The sequence below is a fragment of the Gopherus evgoodei genome, chromosome 1 (assembly GCF_007399415.2).
Source record: "Gopherus evgoodei ecotype Sinaloan lineage chromosome 1, rGopEvg1_v1.p, whole genome shotgun sequence".
Classification (NCBI taxonomy): domain Eukaryota; kingdom Metazoa; phylum Chordata; order Testudines; family Testudinidae; genus Gopherus; species Gopherus evgoodei.
In genome coordinates, this window is record NC_044322.1 from 319,575,833 (window position 1) to 319,595,531 (window position 19,699).

The window sequence follows — 19,699 nt, forward strand, 5'->3', positions numbered from 1 at the left end:
GCTAGATAAAAAAATAAGCCTTGAATGAAAGTGTAAGAATTGAAGAAAGAAAAGGTGGTGAAACCTACAGGTTGAGAACCCCTGCCTAAGGTACTCTGAGCCTTTCCAGACTACTGTACCCCTTTCAGGAGTCTGATTTGCCCTGCATATCCCCAAGTTACACCTCACTTAAAAACTACTTGCTTACAAAGTCAGACATAAAAATTCAAAAGTGACAGGAGTGTCAGGACAGCGAGAAAAGGGACCAAAAGGAGAATGCGGCGTGCCAGAATGAAGCCATGGAGTGGCTCTTAAAAGTTATGGAATGCCAAACGGACATGTTCCAGGCGCTACTAGTACTGCAAACCAAGCAGCTCCGCGCCCGCCCTGCCCTGTAACCACTGTCGCAAAACTATCTCCCATGCACCTCCCAGACACTGCTAACATACTCTTATCAACCTTCTGGCTCCAGTCTGTACCTACTGCATTCCACTCCTTCCCTGTCAGAGTACAGCCCTTCAGACTCCCAATACCAACTGCACTCAACACCTGTCCCTCTGCAGTTTAACCCTGCTGAAGTACAGTACTGGCTGCACCGTACTCAAAAGGAGAAGGTTGGATATGATACCTGGACATACACAAATCTTTAACCATCCTGGGACCCTCCCTTCTCTCATTCCCCTCAGAGCTGATGTGTTTTTTGTTTCTCTCCCTCTGTCTCTCCCTCTGGTTGGTTGTTTATTAATAAAAGAATTGTTTTGGTTTGAAAGCAATCTTTATTCCATTAACTGAAAGCAAACAGAGCACTGCAAAGCAACAGGCAATTTTCTTAAAGCTTCATAATGCATCATCTGCACCAATCACAATTACCTCCTCCATTAGAAATACTTTACTCCCAAGTATAGCAACAAATTACTGCCTCAAGGCATCCCTGATCCTTATGGCCCCATGCTGCGCCCTTTTAATAGTCCTAGTCTCTGGCTGTTCAAATTCAGCCTCCAGGTGCTGTGCTTTCATGCTTCCCTTCACAAATATTATAGAATGTACAACACCCGTTTATAAGCATAGGAATATTGGGAGGCTGAACCAGCCTGATGACATACAGGCAGCACCAGCAGGCCTTTAAACAGCCAAAAGCACACTCAACAGTCATTCTGCACTTGCTCAGGCTGTTGTTGATCCACTCCTTGCTGTTGTCAAGATGCCCCATGTATGGATTCATAAGCCATGGCATTAAGGGGTAGGCAGAGTCTCCCAGGATCACAATGGGCATTTCAACTTCCCCTATGGTGATCTGGTCTGGGAAGAAAGTCCTTGCTTGCAGCTTCCTGAACAGGCCGGTGTTCTGAAAGATGCGTGCGTCGTGCACCTTTCCAGACCAGCCTGCATTAATGTCCATGAAATGCCCCCGGTGATCCACAAGCACCTGGAAAACCTTTGAGAAATACCCCTTCCAATTAATGTACTCAGTGGCTAGGTGGTGTGATGCCAGAATTGGAATATGCATGCCATCTATCACCCTTTCACAGTTAGAGAAGGCCATTTGTGCAAAGCCATCCACAATATCATGCATGTTGCCAAGAGTCACTGTCTTTTGGAGCAGGATGCGATTAATGGCCCTGCACGAGTACCACAGTCGACTTTCCCACTCCAAACTGGTTAGCGACCAATTGGTAGCAATCTGGAGTAGCCAGCTTCCACAGTGCAATCGCCACTCGCATCTCCAACAGCAGGGCAGCTCTCATTCTCGTGTCCCTGTGCCACAGGACTGGGGCGAGCTCATCACACAGTCTCATGAATGTGGCTTTTCTCATCTGAAAGTTCTGCAGCCGTTGCTCTTCATCCCAGACGTGCATGACTATGTGATCCCACCACTTGGGGCCTGTTTTCCAATCCCAAAAGCAGCGTTTCTCTGTGGTTAGCACCTCCATGAATGCCACAAGCAATCTCGTATCATAGCTACTATGCAGGGCAAGATCAGTGTCAAACTCCTCTTGCCTTTGTAGTTTAAGGAATTATTCCACTACCACTCGTGACATGTTAGTGAGAGCAAGCAGCATATTGGTCAACAGTGCAGGATCCGTTCCTGTGGACCAAAGAGGCAGATCACGCAGCACACAAACCATTGAAAGATGGTGCCAAATGCAGACGGACGCACAGAGATTGCTGGGTTCCGAAGCAATGCATCATGGGGCATTGGGACAAGACTCAGGATGCCCCGCAACTTCTTCCGCCTTCCTGCAACTCTTACCAGCAGAAGAGGAAGAGTTGCTCTGTGGGATAGCTGCCCAGAGTGAACCTCTCTGAATACTGCTGCAAGTACCACAAGTGTGAACACGCTATTGTGCAGGCAGCTGACAGCGTGAACACACAACAGCGATTTCCTTTCAGCATGCTCCGAGCGGTGTTGTAGCTCTGCCAGTGTAGACATACTCTATATGTGAAGACAGCATAAAACAATAAGTGTGAATTGCTCCATTCATCTCAGTTGGGGCCTTGTGAGCAGTTATTCTGTTGCCATAAAATCTGGCAGTTTTGCCAGTATGCCACAGAATTCAGTATGGTAGGGGTTTTTGCCAGAAGATTTGCATTTTACTGTTTTGTCTCTTTGCCCTGTTGGGATCTCTCCAGTTTTCCCCGGAAGGGGGAGTTAATTGGATTACAGTACATGCTTCCTGCTGTGTTCCATTGAGCCAGGCAGCATAGCAGTCATGACCACTCTGTTGCTTAGCCTTTCTTCCTTTTGGGGAGTCATTGCTTGTAGCCTCTCCTGTGGGCTTGGCCCAAGACATACATCAGTATGCTTTTTAGTTACTGTCTCTTAAAGGATTTGTTGCAGCAGTTGGTGAAGGATTCTGGCATGTACCTATAGCTATTAAAATGGAGAAGCAAAGCTACTGATGATGATAATTCAGTGGGCTTACAAATAAAACCCATTGAATTATTCAAGCAAAAGCTTATGAGTTTACAAAATCAAGACTGTTTGTTTTATTATTTGTATATAGTGTAAACAGGAAAGCTGTCCATGCATCACTGCAAATAACAAAAGCTATCAGCCTAATAGGTTGCAATCAGCATTTTCCCCAAATGTCAGTGTTAAATTGGGATCTGCTGCTGCCAGTCAAGTCAAAGCAATCCCCTTCTCCATCAAAAATTGGCCAGCTAATTCTGAACAGCTTTCAAGAGCTCAGATGAGCCAGTGCTCTTCTTCATACACTGGATGAAACTACAGATGTCTTCTGTGCAGCATTACTCTGGTATGAGTGGGTAGGATCCATGCATGACTTCCTGTTTTTTCAGTCCTCTAACGGGGCATGCTACAAGGGGGTATGTTTGGGTTGGATTGGCTTAGCTGTGTTGATTATTTGCATTAATGAACAGCAAGATATGACCAGAAAACACTTCAGCCTGTGACAAGAACTTAGTCTGCAGCCAAGCCATGTGGATACATTGTTTAGTTTACTGGGAAGCATTGGTGGCAAAGAGGATGCCAGTGGGACTTGACGAAGCTATAACAGTTGTGAACTTCATTAATGATAAAACTACCAGTGCATACCTCTTCACTATTTATGTAAAGGGATGGATACGTGACAGTGGCTGGTCCTCTTGTACATGAGTCTTTGAATAGCTTGTTTAAGCTTAGAGGAGGTAAAAATATTACTGCAGAATGTGCTTCTGTCCTTGCCAAATACTTGAGTGCTGGCTTGCTCTGAATGCTTCTCTCCAGTGGCTGAATATGAACTCTACATGAAGCATTGAAGGTATGATTCTCCACCAAATATCTATGATTTTTGGTTGTGTGAGGAAGGATTACCAATAGATTGCAAGTACAGTTTATCAAAAGGATGATCTTTATGAACGAAACTCTTCTGCTCTAGTTCTTTTTGGAAAATAAAATCCCATTACTATCTTGGTGAATATGATCTGCTTCTGTTTAAACCTATGTATTCTCAACCAGGGGCTGCCCTCCCTCTTCCTACCAGGGGATCATGCCCATCCTGCTCTTCCCATATAGCTAAATGGAAGGAAGGACCCTGATATTGAGCCAGTATATACTGTATCTCCTTCACAGAGGTGTTGAAAGTTTAAAGCTTTGTAAAATGGTTTGAAATCTTTCGATGAAAGTTACTGTAAAAGTGGAAACAAAATATTGTTCATCTAGCAATTACTGATGATCTCTTCTCTGGCTTTCTAGAGTGGAAATCTGAACTACTGTTTTTTGTGTAATCTTTCAGGATCTGTCACTGGCAATGTTTGGCCAAGTTGGGGCTTGTTTAGAAACCAAAAGCTACAGCTTTTAAGTAAGTACAGCCTCAGAAGAAAATTCCATTTAAAGGCAAGGTTCTGAAAAGTCCTAGCAAAACATTTTTACATTTGTGACAAACACTAAGTTTTTTTCTACTGTCATAATAGTTCTGTGAAGCAAAGTTGAGTAATCTTTTTAATCACAAAACTTCAAACCTATTTCTCATTTTAGAAAAAAATGAGGCTTGCTTGATATGTAAGCTACATTTTATATATAACGTATAGCTTACTGATTTTTATTATGGTAGTGCCCAAAGCCTCAGGATTGGCGCTTTGCTGTGCTGGATGCTGTGCATGCAGAGGAAGGAATGGTTTCCTGCCCCAAAGAGCTCACAATGTAACTGGAAATATGTAAGTGACAAAGGAAGAAATCCAGGCACAAGGGTGGAGGGTAACCGCATATGGGACTATATCAAAACATATTTGCTTAAACTTCAGAGCAGCATCTTATATACTATTGTCTCTTTCATCTGTAACTCTTGTGGAAGGCATTGTCAGAATACCAGATAATGTAGAGACTTAAGCCAAATTGTTTTTCTGAAGCCTTTTTTACATTTTCTGTAAACTAGTTCTGTTAAGTTTTTTTTGTTTTTGTTTGGGTTTTTTTGGTAGCTAAATGTTAGTTGATTAACAGGAGTAATGTGTTTTATATTTGGTACTGTAGTTTGACTTTCTCAGAGCTGCTGGTAATAGCATTTTGGTTTGCAGATACTCACTACCATATATGGACATGTAAATTGCAGACAGTCTGGCCTTTCAACCAATGTCAGTTTCCAATGTGGCCAGAAACAGGAAGAGTAGTGGTTTGGAGCATTTCATCTTCTACATAATTTTTTTTTTTTTTTTTTAAATAAGTAGTTGAAGAGGAACTAGAACATTGGGCTTAGCCAGTGCATTTCTGGTTGATTAATAGCATGCCTTGAGAGGAGAGTTGATGGGTGGAGCAAAGATTTGACTCTGAAAATAGCATTTCTAATGCGATGTCTATACTACAAAATTAAGTTGACCGAACTCAGTTGGGTCTTAGATTGCTTGTGCGTGTCTACACTTCACTCCTTCTGTTGGGGGTGCACGTCCTTCCCCTGGAGTGCTTGTATTGATTGTACTGTCTGTGTAGGGCAAGAGGATGGCTCCTGAAAGCCAGTAACAGTCAACATAACCAATGGAGTGTCTACATTGACACTGTCGACTTAACTGTTGTTACGTGTTTGGCTGCATGTTTTTTATCACTCCCCCCCCAACTTTTCATTTGTGGCCCCATACCCCACTAGCCATTGCTACATGTCCTGGCTGAGCTGGAGCCATGTGCTTGTTCTCCAGGAAGTCCCTGGAGCTTCCTGCCCCCGAGTGGTCCCCAGAACTCTACCCCCACCTTAAGCTATCCCAGGCACCAAAGGGACGTCGCGCCACTAGCAGGATCATAGTCCAACAGCTTCATCTCCTGGCTCCGAGCTCAAAAGTACTCACGTTCACACCCTGCTTTTCTGCCCAGATCCCAGCCCCGTACTCGGTCTTCTCCCCCTCTGCCCGAGCTCTGGTTGGCTCAATTGGAGGAATGGAGGAACTTTAGGATGGGGGCGGTGGGGCGGCAACGCCAGATGGATCAGGCCAGCCCCATGCATTCCATTTTTAGTTTAGGGAAGTAGTCACCTTAGTCTCTGGGCTCGGGGCGGAGGGGTGGTGTTTGGTGGTAAATCTGGAGTTAGGGATGGGGTTGCCAGGTGTCCAGTTTTGGACTGGAATGTCTGGCGAAAAGGGAAACTGGCAGCATCTAGTCAGCATAAGTAAAGTCCAGTTACTTGCACTAACCATTCTCTGCCACCAAGGGTTGGGAAGAGCAGGAACCTGGAGAAGCCACTCTGTTTAGCAACTGTCGCTCTTCCCACCCCCAAGTCTGTTGGAGAGAACTGATTGGCTACTGGACCAGGCTCCAAAATAAGTACCGGTGTCATCTGAGGGTGTGTGTGTGGGGGGGTAACATTTCTGTTCTCTCCCACACCCCAGTCCTGCTGTGCCCTGATTTCCCTGGCCCCTTGCTCCAGGGATAGACCACATACACACCCTGCTGTGCCCTGATTTTCCCACCCCAGCACCTTGCTCTGGGGACTGATCCCTGCCATGCCCCACTGTGCCCTGATTGGGCAGGCGGGCAGGCTGCACATCAGCTCTTCCCAGCCTGGCTGTGCAGGTGGCAGATGAGTCCCGGGGGATGGGGGAGCAAGCGATGGGGGGTGGCGGGCAGTTGTAATGTTTCACAAAGTATATTTAGGTTAGCCTGTTTGACTTAACTTAAAAGCATTAGTATGTGTTGTTGAAAATACACTAATGGTAAAACCTGTAAGATCTGTTTCGGATAAATAACTTTTTTCTGTGAATTTATATGATGATTGCTATCTCTTACTACCATAATGTTGCCTAATTTTGTATAACATTAATTCACATACAAACTATATGATGGTTTCAAAAGCCAAGGAAGTCTGAGTTTTTAAACATGAGATGTTTTTAAAAATGAAGACACAAGTGTAGTCTTAAATTCCTTATCTTTAATTTCAGAATTAAAAAAAAACAACTAAAAATTAAGAATTTGCTGTCTAGACAATTTTATGCAAAGTGGGACTGAGAATTTTTTTTCCTTTTGAAACAATTAAATCAATTTGAGATTTGTTCTGAGTTCATCTTTGACTCTTCTAAAAGTGTTTGTAATCAATTTAAGAAATTCTAATCCAACTCTTAACCAGTCTCTTCTAGTTAAACTGTTAAATAACCAATCTCTTCTAAATTATAGAACTTCTACAGTAAATTGTGAAACTAATTTTAAATGGTGTCTTTAGACTTTATTTTACATTGTTTTCTAGAATAATCAAACATAATTCTGTGTAACCATAAATATTTAACTCCAACTAAGTTGTAAAAAGTCAACATTTGAGTTTATAATTTATACTGATTTGCATCATATAAACATAAAAGAATAAAAGCAAAACATAACTAGTTGTGCCTCTTAGTGTATTTGTATCCTTTCCTGTAGACTTTTTTGGTAAAGTCATTCAAAAATGTGTTTAAATGGCTATACTTACTCTCTTCCTATTCTAATTTACATCTTCCAGTGGGATCTGTGGTAGAAAGATCATTAAAATGGCAGGTCCTTCTTGATATCTATCGCATTTTTTTCAGTACCACTGCCATCACCCTATTAATCTGAGTGCTTTAAATGTAAAATCAATAGCAAAGTCGCAGTTGACTTCAGTCAGTAAGGATGGACTGAAGATACCAAAAGAAGAATTTGTTTAAAATAAACAAAAAAAACCCCTATCCGTTGGAAGTTTTTATGATTAGTAAATACTTTGTTTTCTAAAATATTGCAATAAGTTTTAAAAAATTCCATTAATACCTATTTATAAAATTATTCTGTTCTTGAATGGGTGGCTGTTATGAAAGGTTTGATAGCCTATTTTGAGACTTTTTCTAAGACTTTCTGTACTCTGCAAAAGAAGAATCTTCACTTGATACTGAAGAATAGTGACTACTTTTATCATAAAACTATTGCGCCAAATAAGGGAGCCGTATCTGTCCTGGAAAGAATAAAAAGGACCATTAAATTATGGGAAGCAGGTATAATTGGTACTGAAAATTCCTCTTTAGTTATTTTGTCACTGAAAAGAACTAGTTTTATCATTACTAATGTACCTATTTATTGGCCTCTGACAAACTATATAATCCAGTGGTCCCCAAGCTTTTTGGCTGGCGGGCACCAGCCGAAGGACCACTGTGGCAGTGGAGCACCTGCCAAAATGCCGCCGAATTTCAGCGATGACGCATCTCAATGACATCACTTGTCGGTGACAAGTGTTGTCATTGAGAGGCGTCCCCGCCGAAATGCCGCTGAAATTCGGTGGCATTTCAGCGGGTGCTCTCCTGGGGGTGGGGACGCGGTCGCGTTGGGGACTACTGATAGAATCCATTATTCTGGTAAGAAAAAACAAACTAGAAAGTACTATCCATGTTATAGCATACATCTTGCTAGCTAACTTTAGGCTTAAAATAGTCCAAAGCATGAAGTTATTCTACAAAGCCACTTCCAGGTAAACATTATTCAAAAGCCTAGTGAAAGTTTGAGTTTATGAATGTTTTCTTTAATGCTATGAAACAATTCATCTTTTTCAAGGATTGGCACTCTGTATGTTATGTATTTGTACCATTGTTTGTGAGAGATTAACAAGTGAGAAAGAATGTCAGATCTTTGAAGAGTTGGCCTTGTGCTGGATTAATGAATTGGGGACAGGGATTGAATTATTGCAGCTGCTCTTAATAAAATGGCTAAAACAGCGCAAGTCATCAGTTGAGCCCCTCAGTGTCAGCTTTGTTTTGTGTGAAGACTGTCATATTTTTAAAAACTAGGAAATGGCAGCATGAGTACAGATTGGGGTGAAATGGCCTAACCTGATTTAAATCAGGTTGATACTTCGTAAAACTGAGTAAAACTTGTGTTTTTATGATTCTAGATTGAATTTATAATGAAATTCTATATCAAATTTTAATTGTTTAAATGCCACTACTGGTAGGATATCTTATTTGACTTCTACAAAACTGCTGTAGGCAAAAATCAAAATATTGAAAAAGTGTTTGCAGGATCAGACCCTTTAAGCAGGTACGTAATTTTACTCACATGAATAGTTCCATTGTTGTAAATTAGACTAATATGCTTTGCAGCATCAGGAGCCAACACTAGTTTTATTTTAAATAAATACTCATAGTAGAATCAACTTTGTAACACTGAAGCAATTTTGTTTTGATATGACAAGTTTAGACTTTCAGTGAACTAAATTATTTTGACTTTTTTTTTTTCACATCTATACAATCCAAATTTTTCAAAAACAGCAGCTTGGCTGTCTTGAAACTAGAAGTGATGAAAGAATACCAGTATAATACACTGGCAAAAGTGTGCTTTATACCAGTGTAGTAAAACTGCACATACTAGGGGCTTGTGCTGGCACAGCTGTGTCAGTCGGGGATCACACTAGAACCTTGTGCGGGACTATTTTTTTTTAATCCCACTCCTGTCCCACAATACCCACTCCCACCTGCTCCTACATTGTTTCTTGCATTTTTATCCTGCTCCCACCTGCAGAAACCTTAGATCCTGCAAGAGAGACAGATTTCCCCATGCTACTAAAAACCAAAACAGTTGGTTAATATATATTTTATATGTAAAATATATAAACAGAATTCGGACCACAATTTTTACTACTAAAAGAATAAAACAAATTTTTACGTGGTTTACACTTCTGTTATAATAGATATCAAATCTCTTTTTACCCTTGCTTCAATTTAAGTATTAAAACCTTTATTAAAAAACAGAGGAAAACTTGCTTTACAAATTGAGATTTAATGTTTTCCACAAATTACTGCAGTGTTTTTTTGTTTGTTTGTTTTTTGCATACCTAATCCCACCTGCCATCCCACATTTTTCTGCTACTATGAGAGCGGGTCCTACAGGATCATAGTCCCACTGCAGGGCAAATCAGTACAGTGAAGTTGGAGAACCAATGTTACCCTGCCCCCCTTTAACAACAAAAATTACTACATGACTCTATGGCACAGGAGGCCCCATTAACTGCTAAGCTGCTCAGGCTTGGGCTTCAGCCCCATGTGGCATGGCTCAGGCTTTGCAAGGCTGGCATTAGAATCACTGGGGCCCAAGGCAAAAAGCTGAAGCCTAAACCCCATGGGAACAAAGGTTTCGGGCTTTGGCTTCAGCCCCTCATGGCAAGAGTTGGGCTTTGGCTTTCTGCCCTGGGCCTCAGTGAGTCTAATGCTAGCCCTGACGACCTCATTAAAACGAACTTGTGACCCACTTTGGGGTCCTGACCCACCGTTTGAAAACCGCTGCTCTAGATCATACCTCTTTATACAGCTGTCAATAATTGGTAGAAATCTGTAGTGTAGACACAGCCTTAGGCTCCTAAGCTTGTGTTTAGGTGGGATCTTCAAAAACAAAACAAAAACAAAAAAAACGTGTAAGTGACCTGCAAGCACCAGGCCTATTGACTTGAAACTGCAAACCCTGATGGAATATAATCTGAAGCGTTTCAGTTTTCCTGATTTGTGAAAATTCAGTATATTGGAAAGCGGTGTTCTATAGCTCACATAGCACAGGCACAACTTTCTGTTTGAGTTTGTGGTGGTCTCTCAGTAATTATGTTAATGAGGTCTTGGTTATATCCGTTTTGGCATAGATGAGCTTTAAATGTGAAACTTAATAGAAAAAAATATGAAATGCTGGTAATTGAAGTGGATGTTTCGTACGTGTTTCTTTAGTTTAATACTATAAAATGGAAGAAATACCCCTCTCTGTTAGGTTTTGTACAGACAAATAAGACAACCCTTTCCACAGACAGCTTCCAATGTAGAGGCCTGATCCTATTAGAGAGAGCTATTTCCCCTGCCTTGGCATTACAAAGGGACCTTATAGTGATTGCAAATTATGTTATGAATTGCAAGCTCTGCAACTTGGGTCTTGTTACTTATTGTATCCCTTCTCTCTTCCTCTGTGTTGCATATGATAGCCTCCCTCCACGTTGTCCTCCATGCTTAGAAACCATTCCTAGTCCCTGTTCCTGGTATGTACAGAGATAAAAATAGTTTTGGGAATGTGGATTGTACTGAATAGTGGGATTTGGAGGACTTTATATTTTGGACTTTAAAACCATACAGAGTAGTACTGATTTCTTTTGCATGGATGGACTCTGAGTTTTGGAAGACTTGGTATTTACGTATTTCTATTTCTTTTGATGTACAGTTGTACAAGAATATACTTTTTTTTAATTTAAGGTGCGCATAGCAGCGAAGTTCATCATTCATGCTCCTCCTGGGGAATTTAATGAGGTGTTCAATGGTGAGTATCTTTGTGCTTCCCTGTTCTGAATCTAACTTGTTAATGCATTTCAGATATCTTGTGTACACATATTTAATAACTTTAAATAAGATACCAGATTAGTTGTTCATTGTTTTGTTTTTCACCCTTCTCTGCCATTTCATGCTGTTTATCTTCAGTCACTACTTTGCTACTGAAGTACTATGAAATACTTTTAAAGCTTGGCTTGGTGAGTTTCTGACCAATCTTAAATTCCCAGACTCTGCGTTGCCTTCTGACTGCAAAGGAAAAAACTTTTGTCTTAGTGTAAGGATGAAACCTTGTTTTGCCACCATTGCCAATTCTGCAATACTGGACACTGCTAATACTGTTTGATATGATGAAAAGAAGGAGACTTCAGTTAACTGCTTGTGCTTTGATATATACCTAGGCTAGACACTCCAGTTGTTTTTTTTTGACCTTGCTGAAAAATGCCTTGTAGTATTGGGTGTGGTTAGTTGGAGGTGGGTGGGGGACGGTTTAAGAGCTTGTTGGGTTTTTTAAGTGTATAAAATGCAGTGTTTAAAGTATAAATGTTTATGAATAAATGTTAAACTGACCGTGTGCTGATATTTTTTTAGACTGCATTGATACTGCTGTTGTGGGGATGAGCTGCAGAGGGGGGAGGCATGGATGGGGAGGCTGTGAGTTCAAAGGAAAATGTAGTGAATCAAGAGTTTTAGGGTTGGGGGGAAGGTGAAATGGGCAGGGTAGGGAGCAGGAGGAATGATATTGAGCTGTATTCCTCTATTTTGGAATGAGATGGCTCTGAGGTATGAGTGCCCAACGTATGGTGATAGGGTACAGGAGATGCTGGGGATATAGAGAAAGTCGGCAGGGGAGTACATAAGGAGACAGCCTAAGAGGGAGTATTGAGAGGTCGGGGGGGCATGGAAGAGGGCAGGAGCTGGGAGAGCATGATATTGGGGGTCGGGCACAGAGTAGGATAGAAGGGAGGTATTGAAAGGATGGTTATACATGATGGTATAGGTGGGACAGTTATACATGATGTGACCAAGATGGAGACATAGAAGAGTAATGCAGAGGACCAGGGAACAAGCAGCCCTATGTTGTCATTTAAAAAGTTAAGCTTACTTTTTAGGTATAAAACTTGGAGTTTTCCATGTGGATAAATCTCCCATATTTTACCTTCTCCTTCCCACAAGCCTCAGGAATTTGCTAATGTTTATTGAAAAACCCTGCTTTGAGCCATGGTTGAGAGGACTCTCCTTCAGACACTATACACCAACCAAAGTTTTTATTTGCAGTGGAAAAACAAATTCCAAAATCTGTTAAATAATTTATTTTTTTAAGTACACAAAGATTCTACCTTCCATTCTAGGTATCAATTTCTGATAATCTGATCATTTTGGTCCATGTATATATTCTTATAAATATTTGGGTGAGAGGAGAGAATATTATGGGTTAGGTGGCATGATAGTAACATTAGTCATTCAGATAAGGAAATATTTTTACTTGTTGTTTTAAATTAAAATCTGAATTTCAAATTTGCAGGTGGGAGCATATATTAGGTTTTATTTTCAATTTTAACCCTGTAGCCAGCCTTTTACATTTATATGTATTCTGTACTGAACAGTATTGTGATTGACTCTGCATATAAATATTTCACCTGAGCTATCCACAAAGTGGTGATTTATCAGATTAGGATTTTACTGGCATAGAAGGGTGGTTTGTCCTTGTCTAAAAATAATTCTCAATATTGCTTTAAGAATGTAAAAAGTCAGTTGCAATTCAATTTCTGATCCACCTTCAGATTTGAAACCTAGATTGAAAAATATATTCAGGTTAGCAAAGTCCTCTAGGAGATTGGAACAGGGGCAGGGAAAATACAAGAAATGAAAATTAACTATGTGTACAACACTAATCACCACTCAAAAAACTGTACTTAAAGTCTATGGCTAGGCGGTTGTGCAATGACCTTTAGTAATCTTTGAACACTTTTCTGTAGACAAGTGGAGCCATTACACAGTTCTTGTAAATCTGGCACAGTTTCCTAGATTGTTGGTCATGCCTCGTCTATAGTATGGCTTATATCTAGGGCCCTACTAAATTCATGGTCTATTTTGGTCAATTTCGCAGTCGTAGGATTTTAAAAATCATAAATTTCATAATTTCATCTATTTAAATCTGAAATTTCACTGTGTTGTAATTGTAGGAGTCCTGACCCAAAAAAGGAGTTGTGGAGGAGTCACAAGGTTATTGTAGGGCAGGGGGGCGGTACTGCTACCTTTACTTCTGTGCTGCTGCTGGTGGCGGCACTGCCTTCGGAGCTGGGCAGCTAGAAAGTAGTGGCTGCTGGCTGGGAGCCCAGCTCTGAAGGCTGAGCCACCGCCGCCAGCAGTGCAGAGGTAAGGATGGCATGGTTTGGTATTGCCAACCTTACTTCTGCAATGCTGCCTGCAGAGCTGTTCGCCTGGCCAACAGCTGCAGCTCTCTGGCCACCCAGCTCTAAAGGCAGTGCAGAAGTAAGGATGGCAATACTGTGACCACCCCCCCCCCCCCCGCCCAGAATAATCTTGTGACCCTCCTGAAACTCCCTTTTGCATCAGGACCCCCCAAATTGAGAAATGCTAGTCTCCCCCAGTGAAATCAATATAGTATAGGGTAAAAGTACACAAAAGACCAGATTTCGCAGCGGGAGACCAGATTTCATGGTCTGTGATTTGTTTTTCATGGCCATACATTTGGTAGGGCCCTACTTATATCTGCTTACCTACTTGCTGGGGCAATCCATTTTAGTCATCTGTCTTGCATCCAATTACTGTGCAGTCATGATGGTGAAGTATCTATTATTTAACAGGTTTGCTACCTACTCTCCCCCCCCCCATTTTCTTGGGGAATAAGTTATATTTGATACTGTATAAATTAAAATTATTTTATGGGCTAACAAAAATATTAAGTATTCTTCTAACATCTTGAAAATAGTGTTAAGACTTTAAATATTTTCTTTCAGACGTTCGGTTGCTGCTTAATAATGATAATCTTCTCAGGGAAGGAGCAGCCCAGTAAGTACCACATACTACACTTAGCACCTAAACACTTTCTTTCACATTCTATTGAAGTTTTCTTACCAACAAGTGATCACAGCTATCTGACTTGTTAATTTCTGCACTTGTAACCCTGGCTGTATGTTCATCAGAGCGAATAAACTAAATAGTTAGCGTTGGTCAATAGTTGGATTGGAGATGTCCAAGGAAGACTCAGGAGTTACACGAATCATGTACATGACTGTGCAGTGCTCTGTCAATATTGAATCAGCCCTTTGAATATAGAAACACATTGGAGCAGTTTTCTAAAGGGAGCAGTGCTCCTGCAAGTGCTGTCTCTTTGGATAAAGTATAGGTAGTCCTGTATCTTGTGTTCACTAAAGATTCCAGAGCACATTTTTGCAGGGGTGTTAATCTGCCTACATTTATTTGGATAACTTACATCATGCCTATCTACAAAATCCCCTTCCAGTTTCAGCTAGAGGTATTTTTCACTTTTTGTCATAAAAAGTTGTATAGTGTTGCAGTGGTTGGCAAAGTTATCACTACAAAGTAAATTGTTTGGTAAGTTTGAGCCTATTTGGGACTCTTGGATGAAAGATTATGCGTAAATGTAAGTTCCCAAAGATGGTGGAATGGATGGTGATGGGGGATGGAATAAGTAGACTAACTTTATTTTCCCATGCCATGGACCACATCTAGTGAACTTATACTTATCTCCATAAGTTTGGAAATTTTTACTCAAAAGGTTTCAGCTATTGCACTCTAATACCTAGTTCTATATGGCATTTTTCATCTATAGGTCTCAAAGCTCTTTAGAAAGGAGATGCGTGTGATCCCTGTTTTACAGATGGGAAACTGAAGCATATAATGGCAAAGTGACTTACCCAAGTTCACCTAACAGGGCAGTGGTTGAATAGAACCCAGGTGTCTTGAATCTCACTGCTCCTTTTTTTAGGCAACACCATATCTCTAAAGTGTTGGTTAACCCTGTCAAGATTTTTGAATGGTTAATACTCATGCCCTCTATGCTAAAAGCTTTCTGTATATGTAGCAACACTATATATTGAAATTATTTCAAAAATAGATTCCACCTTAGAGGACAGAAATTTTCATTCTCATTTGGAATAAATAGACTTCTTGGATTCTGCACACATCTTCTGTGTGTGTGTGTGCGCACGCGTGCGCGCATGCTTTATCAGTGTATATATCCTGGGCACTTCAGTGTACTAAACTAATACACTATTCCAGAGGTCGGCAACCTTTCAGAAGCAGTGTGCCGAGTCTTCATTTATTCACTCTAATTTAAGGTTTCGTGTGCCGGTAATACATTATAACGTTTTTAAGAAGGTCTCTCTCTGTAAGTTTGTATATTATATAACTAAACTACTGTTGTATTGTAAAATAAACAAGGTTTTCAAAATATTTAAGAAGCTTCATTTAAAATTAAATTAAAATGTTGATCTTACGCCGCCAGCCCCTCAACCCTCTGCTGGTCTGGGGTTCTGTTCACCTAGGCCGGCAGTGGCCTGAGTGGGACCTGCGGCCGGGACCCCAGCTGGGAAGGGTCTGGCAACCAGAACCCCAGACTGGTAGCAGGCTGTGCGGGGCCAGCAGCTGGAACCCCAGACCGACAGCAGCTCAGCCCACTGCTGCTCAGGGGTTCCATCCGCCAGCTACTGCCAGCCGGCATCCCGGCTGCTGGACCCGCTCAGCTCGCTGCCAGTCTAGGGTCCCGGCCCTGCCCACATACAGTGGGTACCGATCTTCTCCCTGGTTCTGGCTCATTCTCGTCCTCTTTCTGCACTGACTCTGCACTGAGCTGAGGGTGGAAGTGGACTGAGCACAGGGCTGGGAGTGAAGGGTCTGGCCAGGAGCTAGAATGGGGGAGGAGGATCAGGGTTGGGGTAGGAAGTTTGGGTGTGGGGGCACTTACCTGGTCAGCTCCCATTTGGTGTGAGGGGTGCAGGTGGGAATGTGAGTGGGGTTGCAGGAGCTCCCGTTTGGTGCTCAGGGTGGGGGTGGGGATATGCAGGATGCATGGGATGTGGGGGGTGCAAGAGTTAGGGCAGAGGGCTGGGGGCATGTGAGGGGGTGCAGGTGTCAGGGTAGGGGGGCTGGGTATGTATGGAGGTGTCGAAGTCAGGGCTGGGGTCATGGGGGGGGGTAAAGGAGTCCAGAGGGCTGGGTGGTACAGGGCTCAGGGCAGAGTGCTGGGTGATTGCCCCCCCCCCCCCAGAACCCCCAACCACCCCGCTCTTTGTCCCAGCTACCCCGTCCTGGGACCCCACCCCCATCTAAGCCTCCCTGCCCCTTGTCCCCTGACTGCCCCCCTAGGACCCTACCCCCCTATCTGTTCCCTGACTGCCCCAACCCTTATCCACACCCCTGCACCCAGACAGAACCCCCTGGATTTCCATGCCTATCTAACCACTCCCCGCCCCCTGACAGGACCCCCAGAACTCTGGACCCATAAACCCCTCCCTACTCCCTGCCTGCCCCAACTCCTCTCCACACCTCTATCTCCTGACAGCTCCTCCCCCAGCATTCCCAACTCATCCAACCCCCGCAACTCCTTGTCCTCTGACCACCCCCTCCAGAGACTCTTCCACCCTAACTGCCCCCCAGGACCCTCCTTGCTCCCTGTCCCCTGACTGCCCTGACCCCTATCCACCCCCCACCTCCTAACAGATTCTGGGACTCCCATGCCCCATCAACCCCCGCCCCCCCCACTCCCTAACTGCCCCCTACAGAGACCCCTAACCACCCCCCGGGGATCCAACCCACTCTGCTCCCTGTCTGCCCCCACCCTTTATCCAACTCCCCCCCCTCGCCCCCAGCCCCGAGCTCCTTACCATGAGGCTGCCTGCTCATCTGGAGTTTTGTTGCCACCATGCGCGTGCAGCCCCGCCCCTCAGAGTGCTGCGCGCGCGGCAACAGGGCTCCGGATGAGCGGGGAGCGGTTTTCCCTCCCCACGGAGCCAAACGCTGCCCTGGGGGAAGGCGGGGGAGGGGCTGGCGGCTTGCTGCACTCGACCGGCGCTCCGACCAGGGAGCGCGGACCCTGCAGCTTGCTGCGTCGGCAGGATTTTTAATGGCACACTGGAGTCCCGGCAGGCTCCAGCGTGCCATTAAAAATCGGCTCGCATGCCATAGGTTGTCAACCCCTGCACTACTCTGTGAAATGTCTTTACTGTGCTACGGTATAGAAATTTATTGCAAAACGGGTGGTCTGGTAAACTTAATACACATTTTTTTTTTCCTTTTAGTGCATTTGCACAATACAATCTGGATCAGTTTACTCCAGTGAAAATTGAAGGTTATGAAGAACAGGTATGGATACGATGAAATATTATCTCATAACAGGTTTCTTAAAGTTTAAGGAGCACGCTGTGCTATTAGAACTTTTGCCTTTATTTTCTTGCAAAAATATGCATTGGCTAATAGTCTAAGTTAATAACCTGTTAATAATGTAAACCATAAAGAGCTACAGTGTAAGCAGTGTGGTGACACATGGCCTCTAATCCTATAAAATGCAGAGTAAAGGCAGCTAAACAATCTTAACTCTGCCTATGAACAGAAAAAACCCCTATCATTTAAAAATAATATATGATTTGAAATACTATTATTCACTAGTTCCATGGATGTTGGAAGATCTCCATTTAATGTATGAATTCTGCATTTGATACAGTGAGGAGTAGGGTGACCAGATGTCCCGATTTTATAGAGGCAGTCCTGATTTTTGGGTCTTTTTCTTATATAGGCTCGTATTACCCTCCCACCCCCTGTCCCCATTTTTCACATTTGCTGTCTGGCCACCCTAATGAGGGGTGAACTAGATGAAAACTCAAGGTTTGCTGCTGTTTAATATGTTATATCCCCCCCTCTTTGCTGCTGCTGTGCATGAACTTTGTTCACATCTTAAGTTTTAAAGCATGAGATTTGGATGAGCCTGACTTTGGCACAATTTAGTCTTTTTTTTTTTCTTTATTCAGAGGGGTTACACAGTACTGAATGATGTAATATCAAGACCAAACTCTGTGTGTGTGTGTGTGTATGTATGTGTGTGTGCGTGCGCGTGTGAAAAATATATAAATAAAATAAAAGTAGGTTACAAGTACAACTTTGTAATGCAGGTCTTGATAACAGAACACGGTGATTTGGGCAATGGAAAATTTTTGGATCCAAAAAACAAGATAGCTTTTAAATTTGATCACTTAAGAAAGGAGGCTACTGATCCTAGGCCCCATGAAGCTGAAAATGCGGTTGAGTCCTGGAGAAATTCAGTAGAGACTGCAATGAGAGCCTATGTGAAAGAACACTACCCAAGTGGTGTCTGCACAGTAAGTACTAGACAGCTGATTGAAACCTCCCTTGACTGCTTATATTTTTGTCTGCAGAGAATATCGATACCTGAAATACAATATAATGTAAACACGAAGTAAAATCTAGTATAGACATTCCCTTAAAGTCATAGGTGGGAATGTCTTCGGTTTTAGTGTTCTCATTACCCACCCCTCTGCACATCCTACAATCATGTCTTTTCTCTCTCTTCTTGTCCCCAACAACATGCTCCTAAAACTCCTGGAGCATTGTGCAGCATCGGCTACTCACTAGCCTCTTCAGACTCAGTGGATCTCTTGTATTGCTCCAAGGTCAGAGTGTGAGACCGTAGAGTAGTCCCAAATCCTGTTCTGCTTGTGACAGCGGATACCTGACTGGCTAACATTTGATAATGTTATTGATTGATTTTATATTTTGTTTTTCTAAATCATATTAGAATTATTACTTGAATTGTTAAGAACATTTTAAGCATTGTTCATGAAGACAAAGCCTCTGCCTTGAGGAGCTATTTGAAATGTTGTTGTCTGAATTTTGCATGGTGATTTATTTTTACCCTTATTTACACCTACAATTAAACGCTTAATCTCAACTGGAAGAAAAGGCCACTTTGAAATCATAGCTAAGTATAATTTGGATGTGCAGTCTTGCAGGAGTTGGGGAACAGGGAGAGAACTCTTCAGCACCAGTGAGTCTCTTTATAAAATGTAGGCAGTTCTGCAGCAACAGTTCCTTCTCTTCTTCAATTCTACATCTGTAAGGTTCCAAACATGAAGGAACTAGACTCTGAAGTACCATAAATTTTAGCGAACATTGATTTGCTATATCTTCTCTAGAGAATGTGTTGTTGGTAAGAAAACACAAATAATGTGGGGGTGAGTAAACAGGGATTGAAGTTTCACTGTGACTAAGTGAACTCTGAGTGGAGTTAGAGATAAGGGAAAGAGACAAGGTTTGTAAGCTATGAAGCTTGTCTCTTTCACCAACAGAAATTGGTCCAATAGATTTTAGAAAGACAAGGTGGATGAGGTAATATCTTTTATTGGATCAACTTCTGTTGGTGAGAGAGACAAGCTTTAAAGGTCACCCATCTTTTGTCTCATATCCTGGGACCAACATGGCTACAAAACTGATGCAAACAATAAGGGAAAGGCTC

General features: G+C 42.4%; 1 protein-coding gene across 2 annotated transcripts in view; it reads left to right on the plus strand.

Moving 5' to 3' along the window:
* CAPZA2 (capping actin protein of muscle Z-line subunit alpha 2) overlaps positions 1-19,699 on the plus strand; it is a 41,915-nt gene that overhangs the window by 8,617 nt on the left and 13,599 nt on the right. Inside the window, exons 2-7 of one of the 2 annotated variants that reach the window (XM_030549070.1) lie at positions 4,215-4,280; positions 4,533-4,635; positions 11,113-11,176; positions 14,169-14,220; positions 17,472-17,535; positions 18,339-18,545. In XM_030549070.1, coding sequence (XP_030404930.1) covers positions 4,570-4,635; positions 11,113-11,176; positions 14,169-14,220; positions 17,472-17,535; positions 18,339-18,545 — 453 coding nt within the window. In that variant the 5' untranslated portion in view covers positions 4,215-4,280; positions 4,533-4,569. The remainder of the gene's footprint in view (positions 1-4,214; positions 4,281-4,532; positions 4,636-11,112; positions 11,177-14,168; positions 14,221-17,471; positions 17,536-18,338; positions 18,546-19,699) is intronic. The other variant, XM_030549071.1, reaches the window with a different exon arrangement.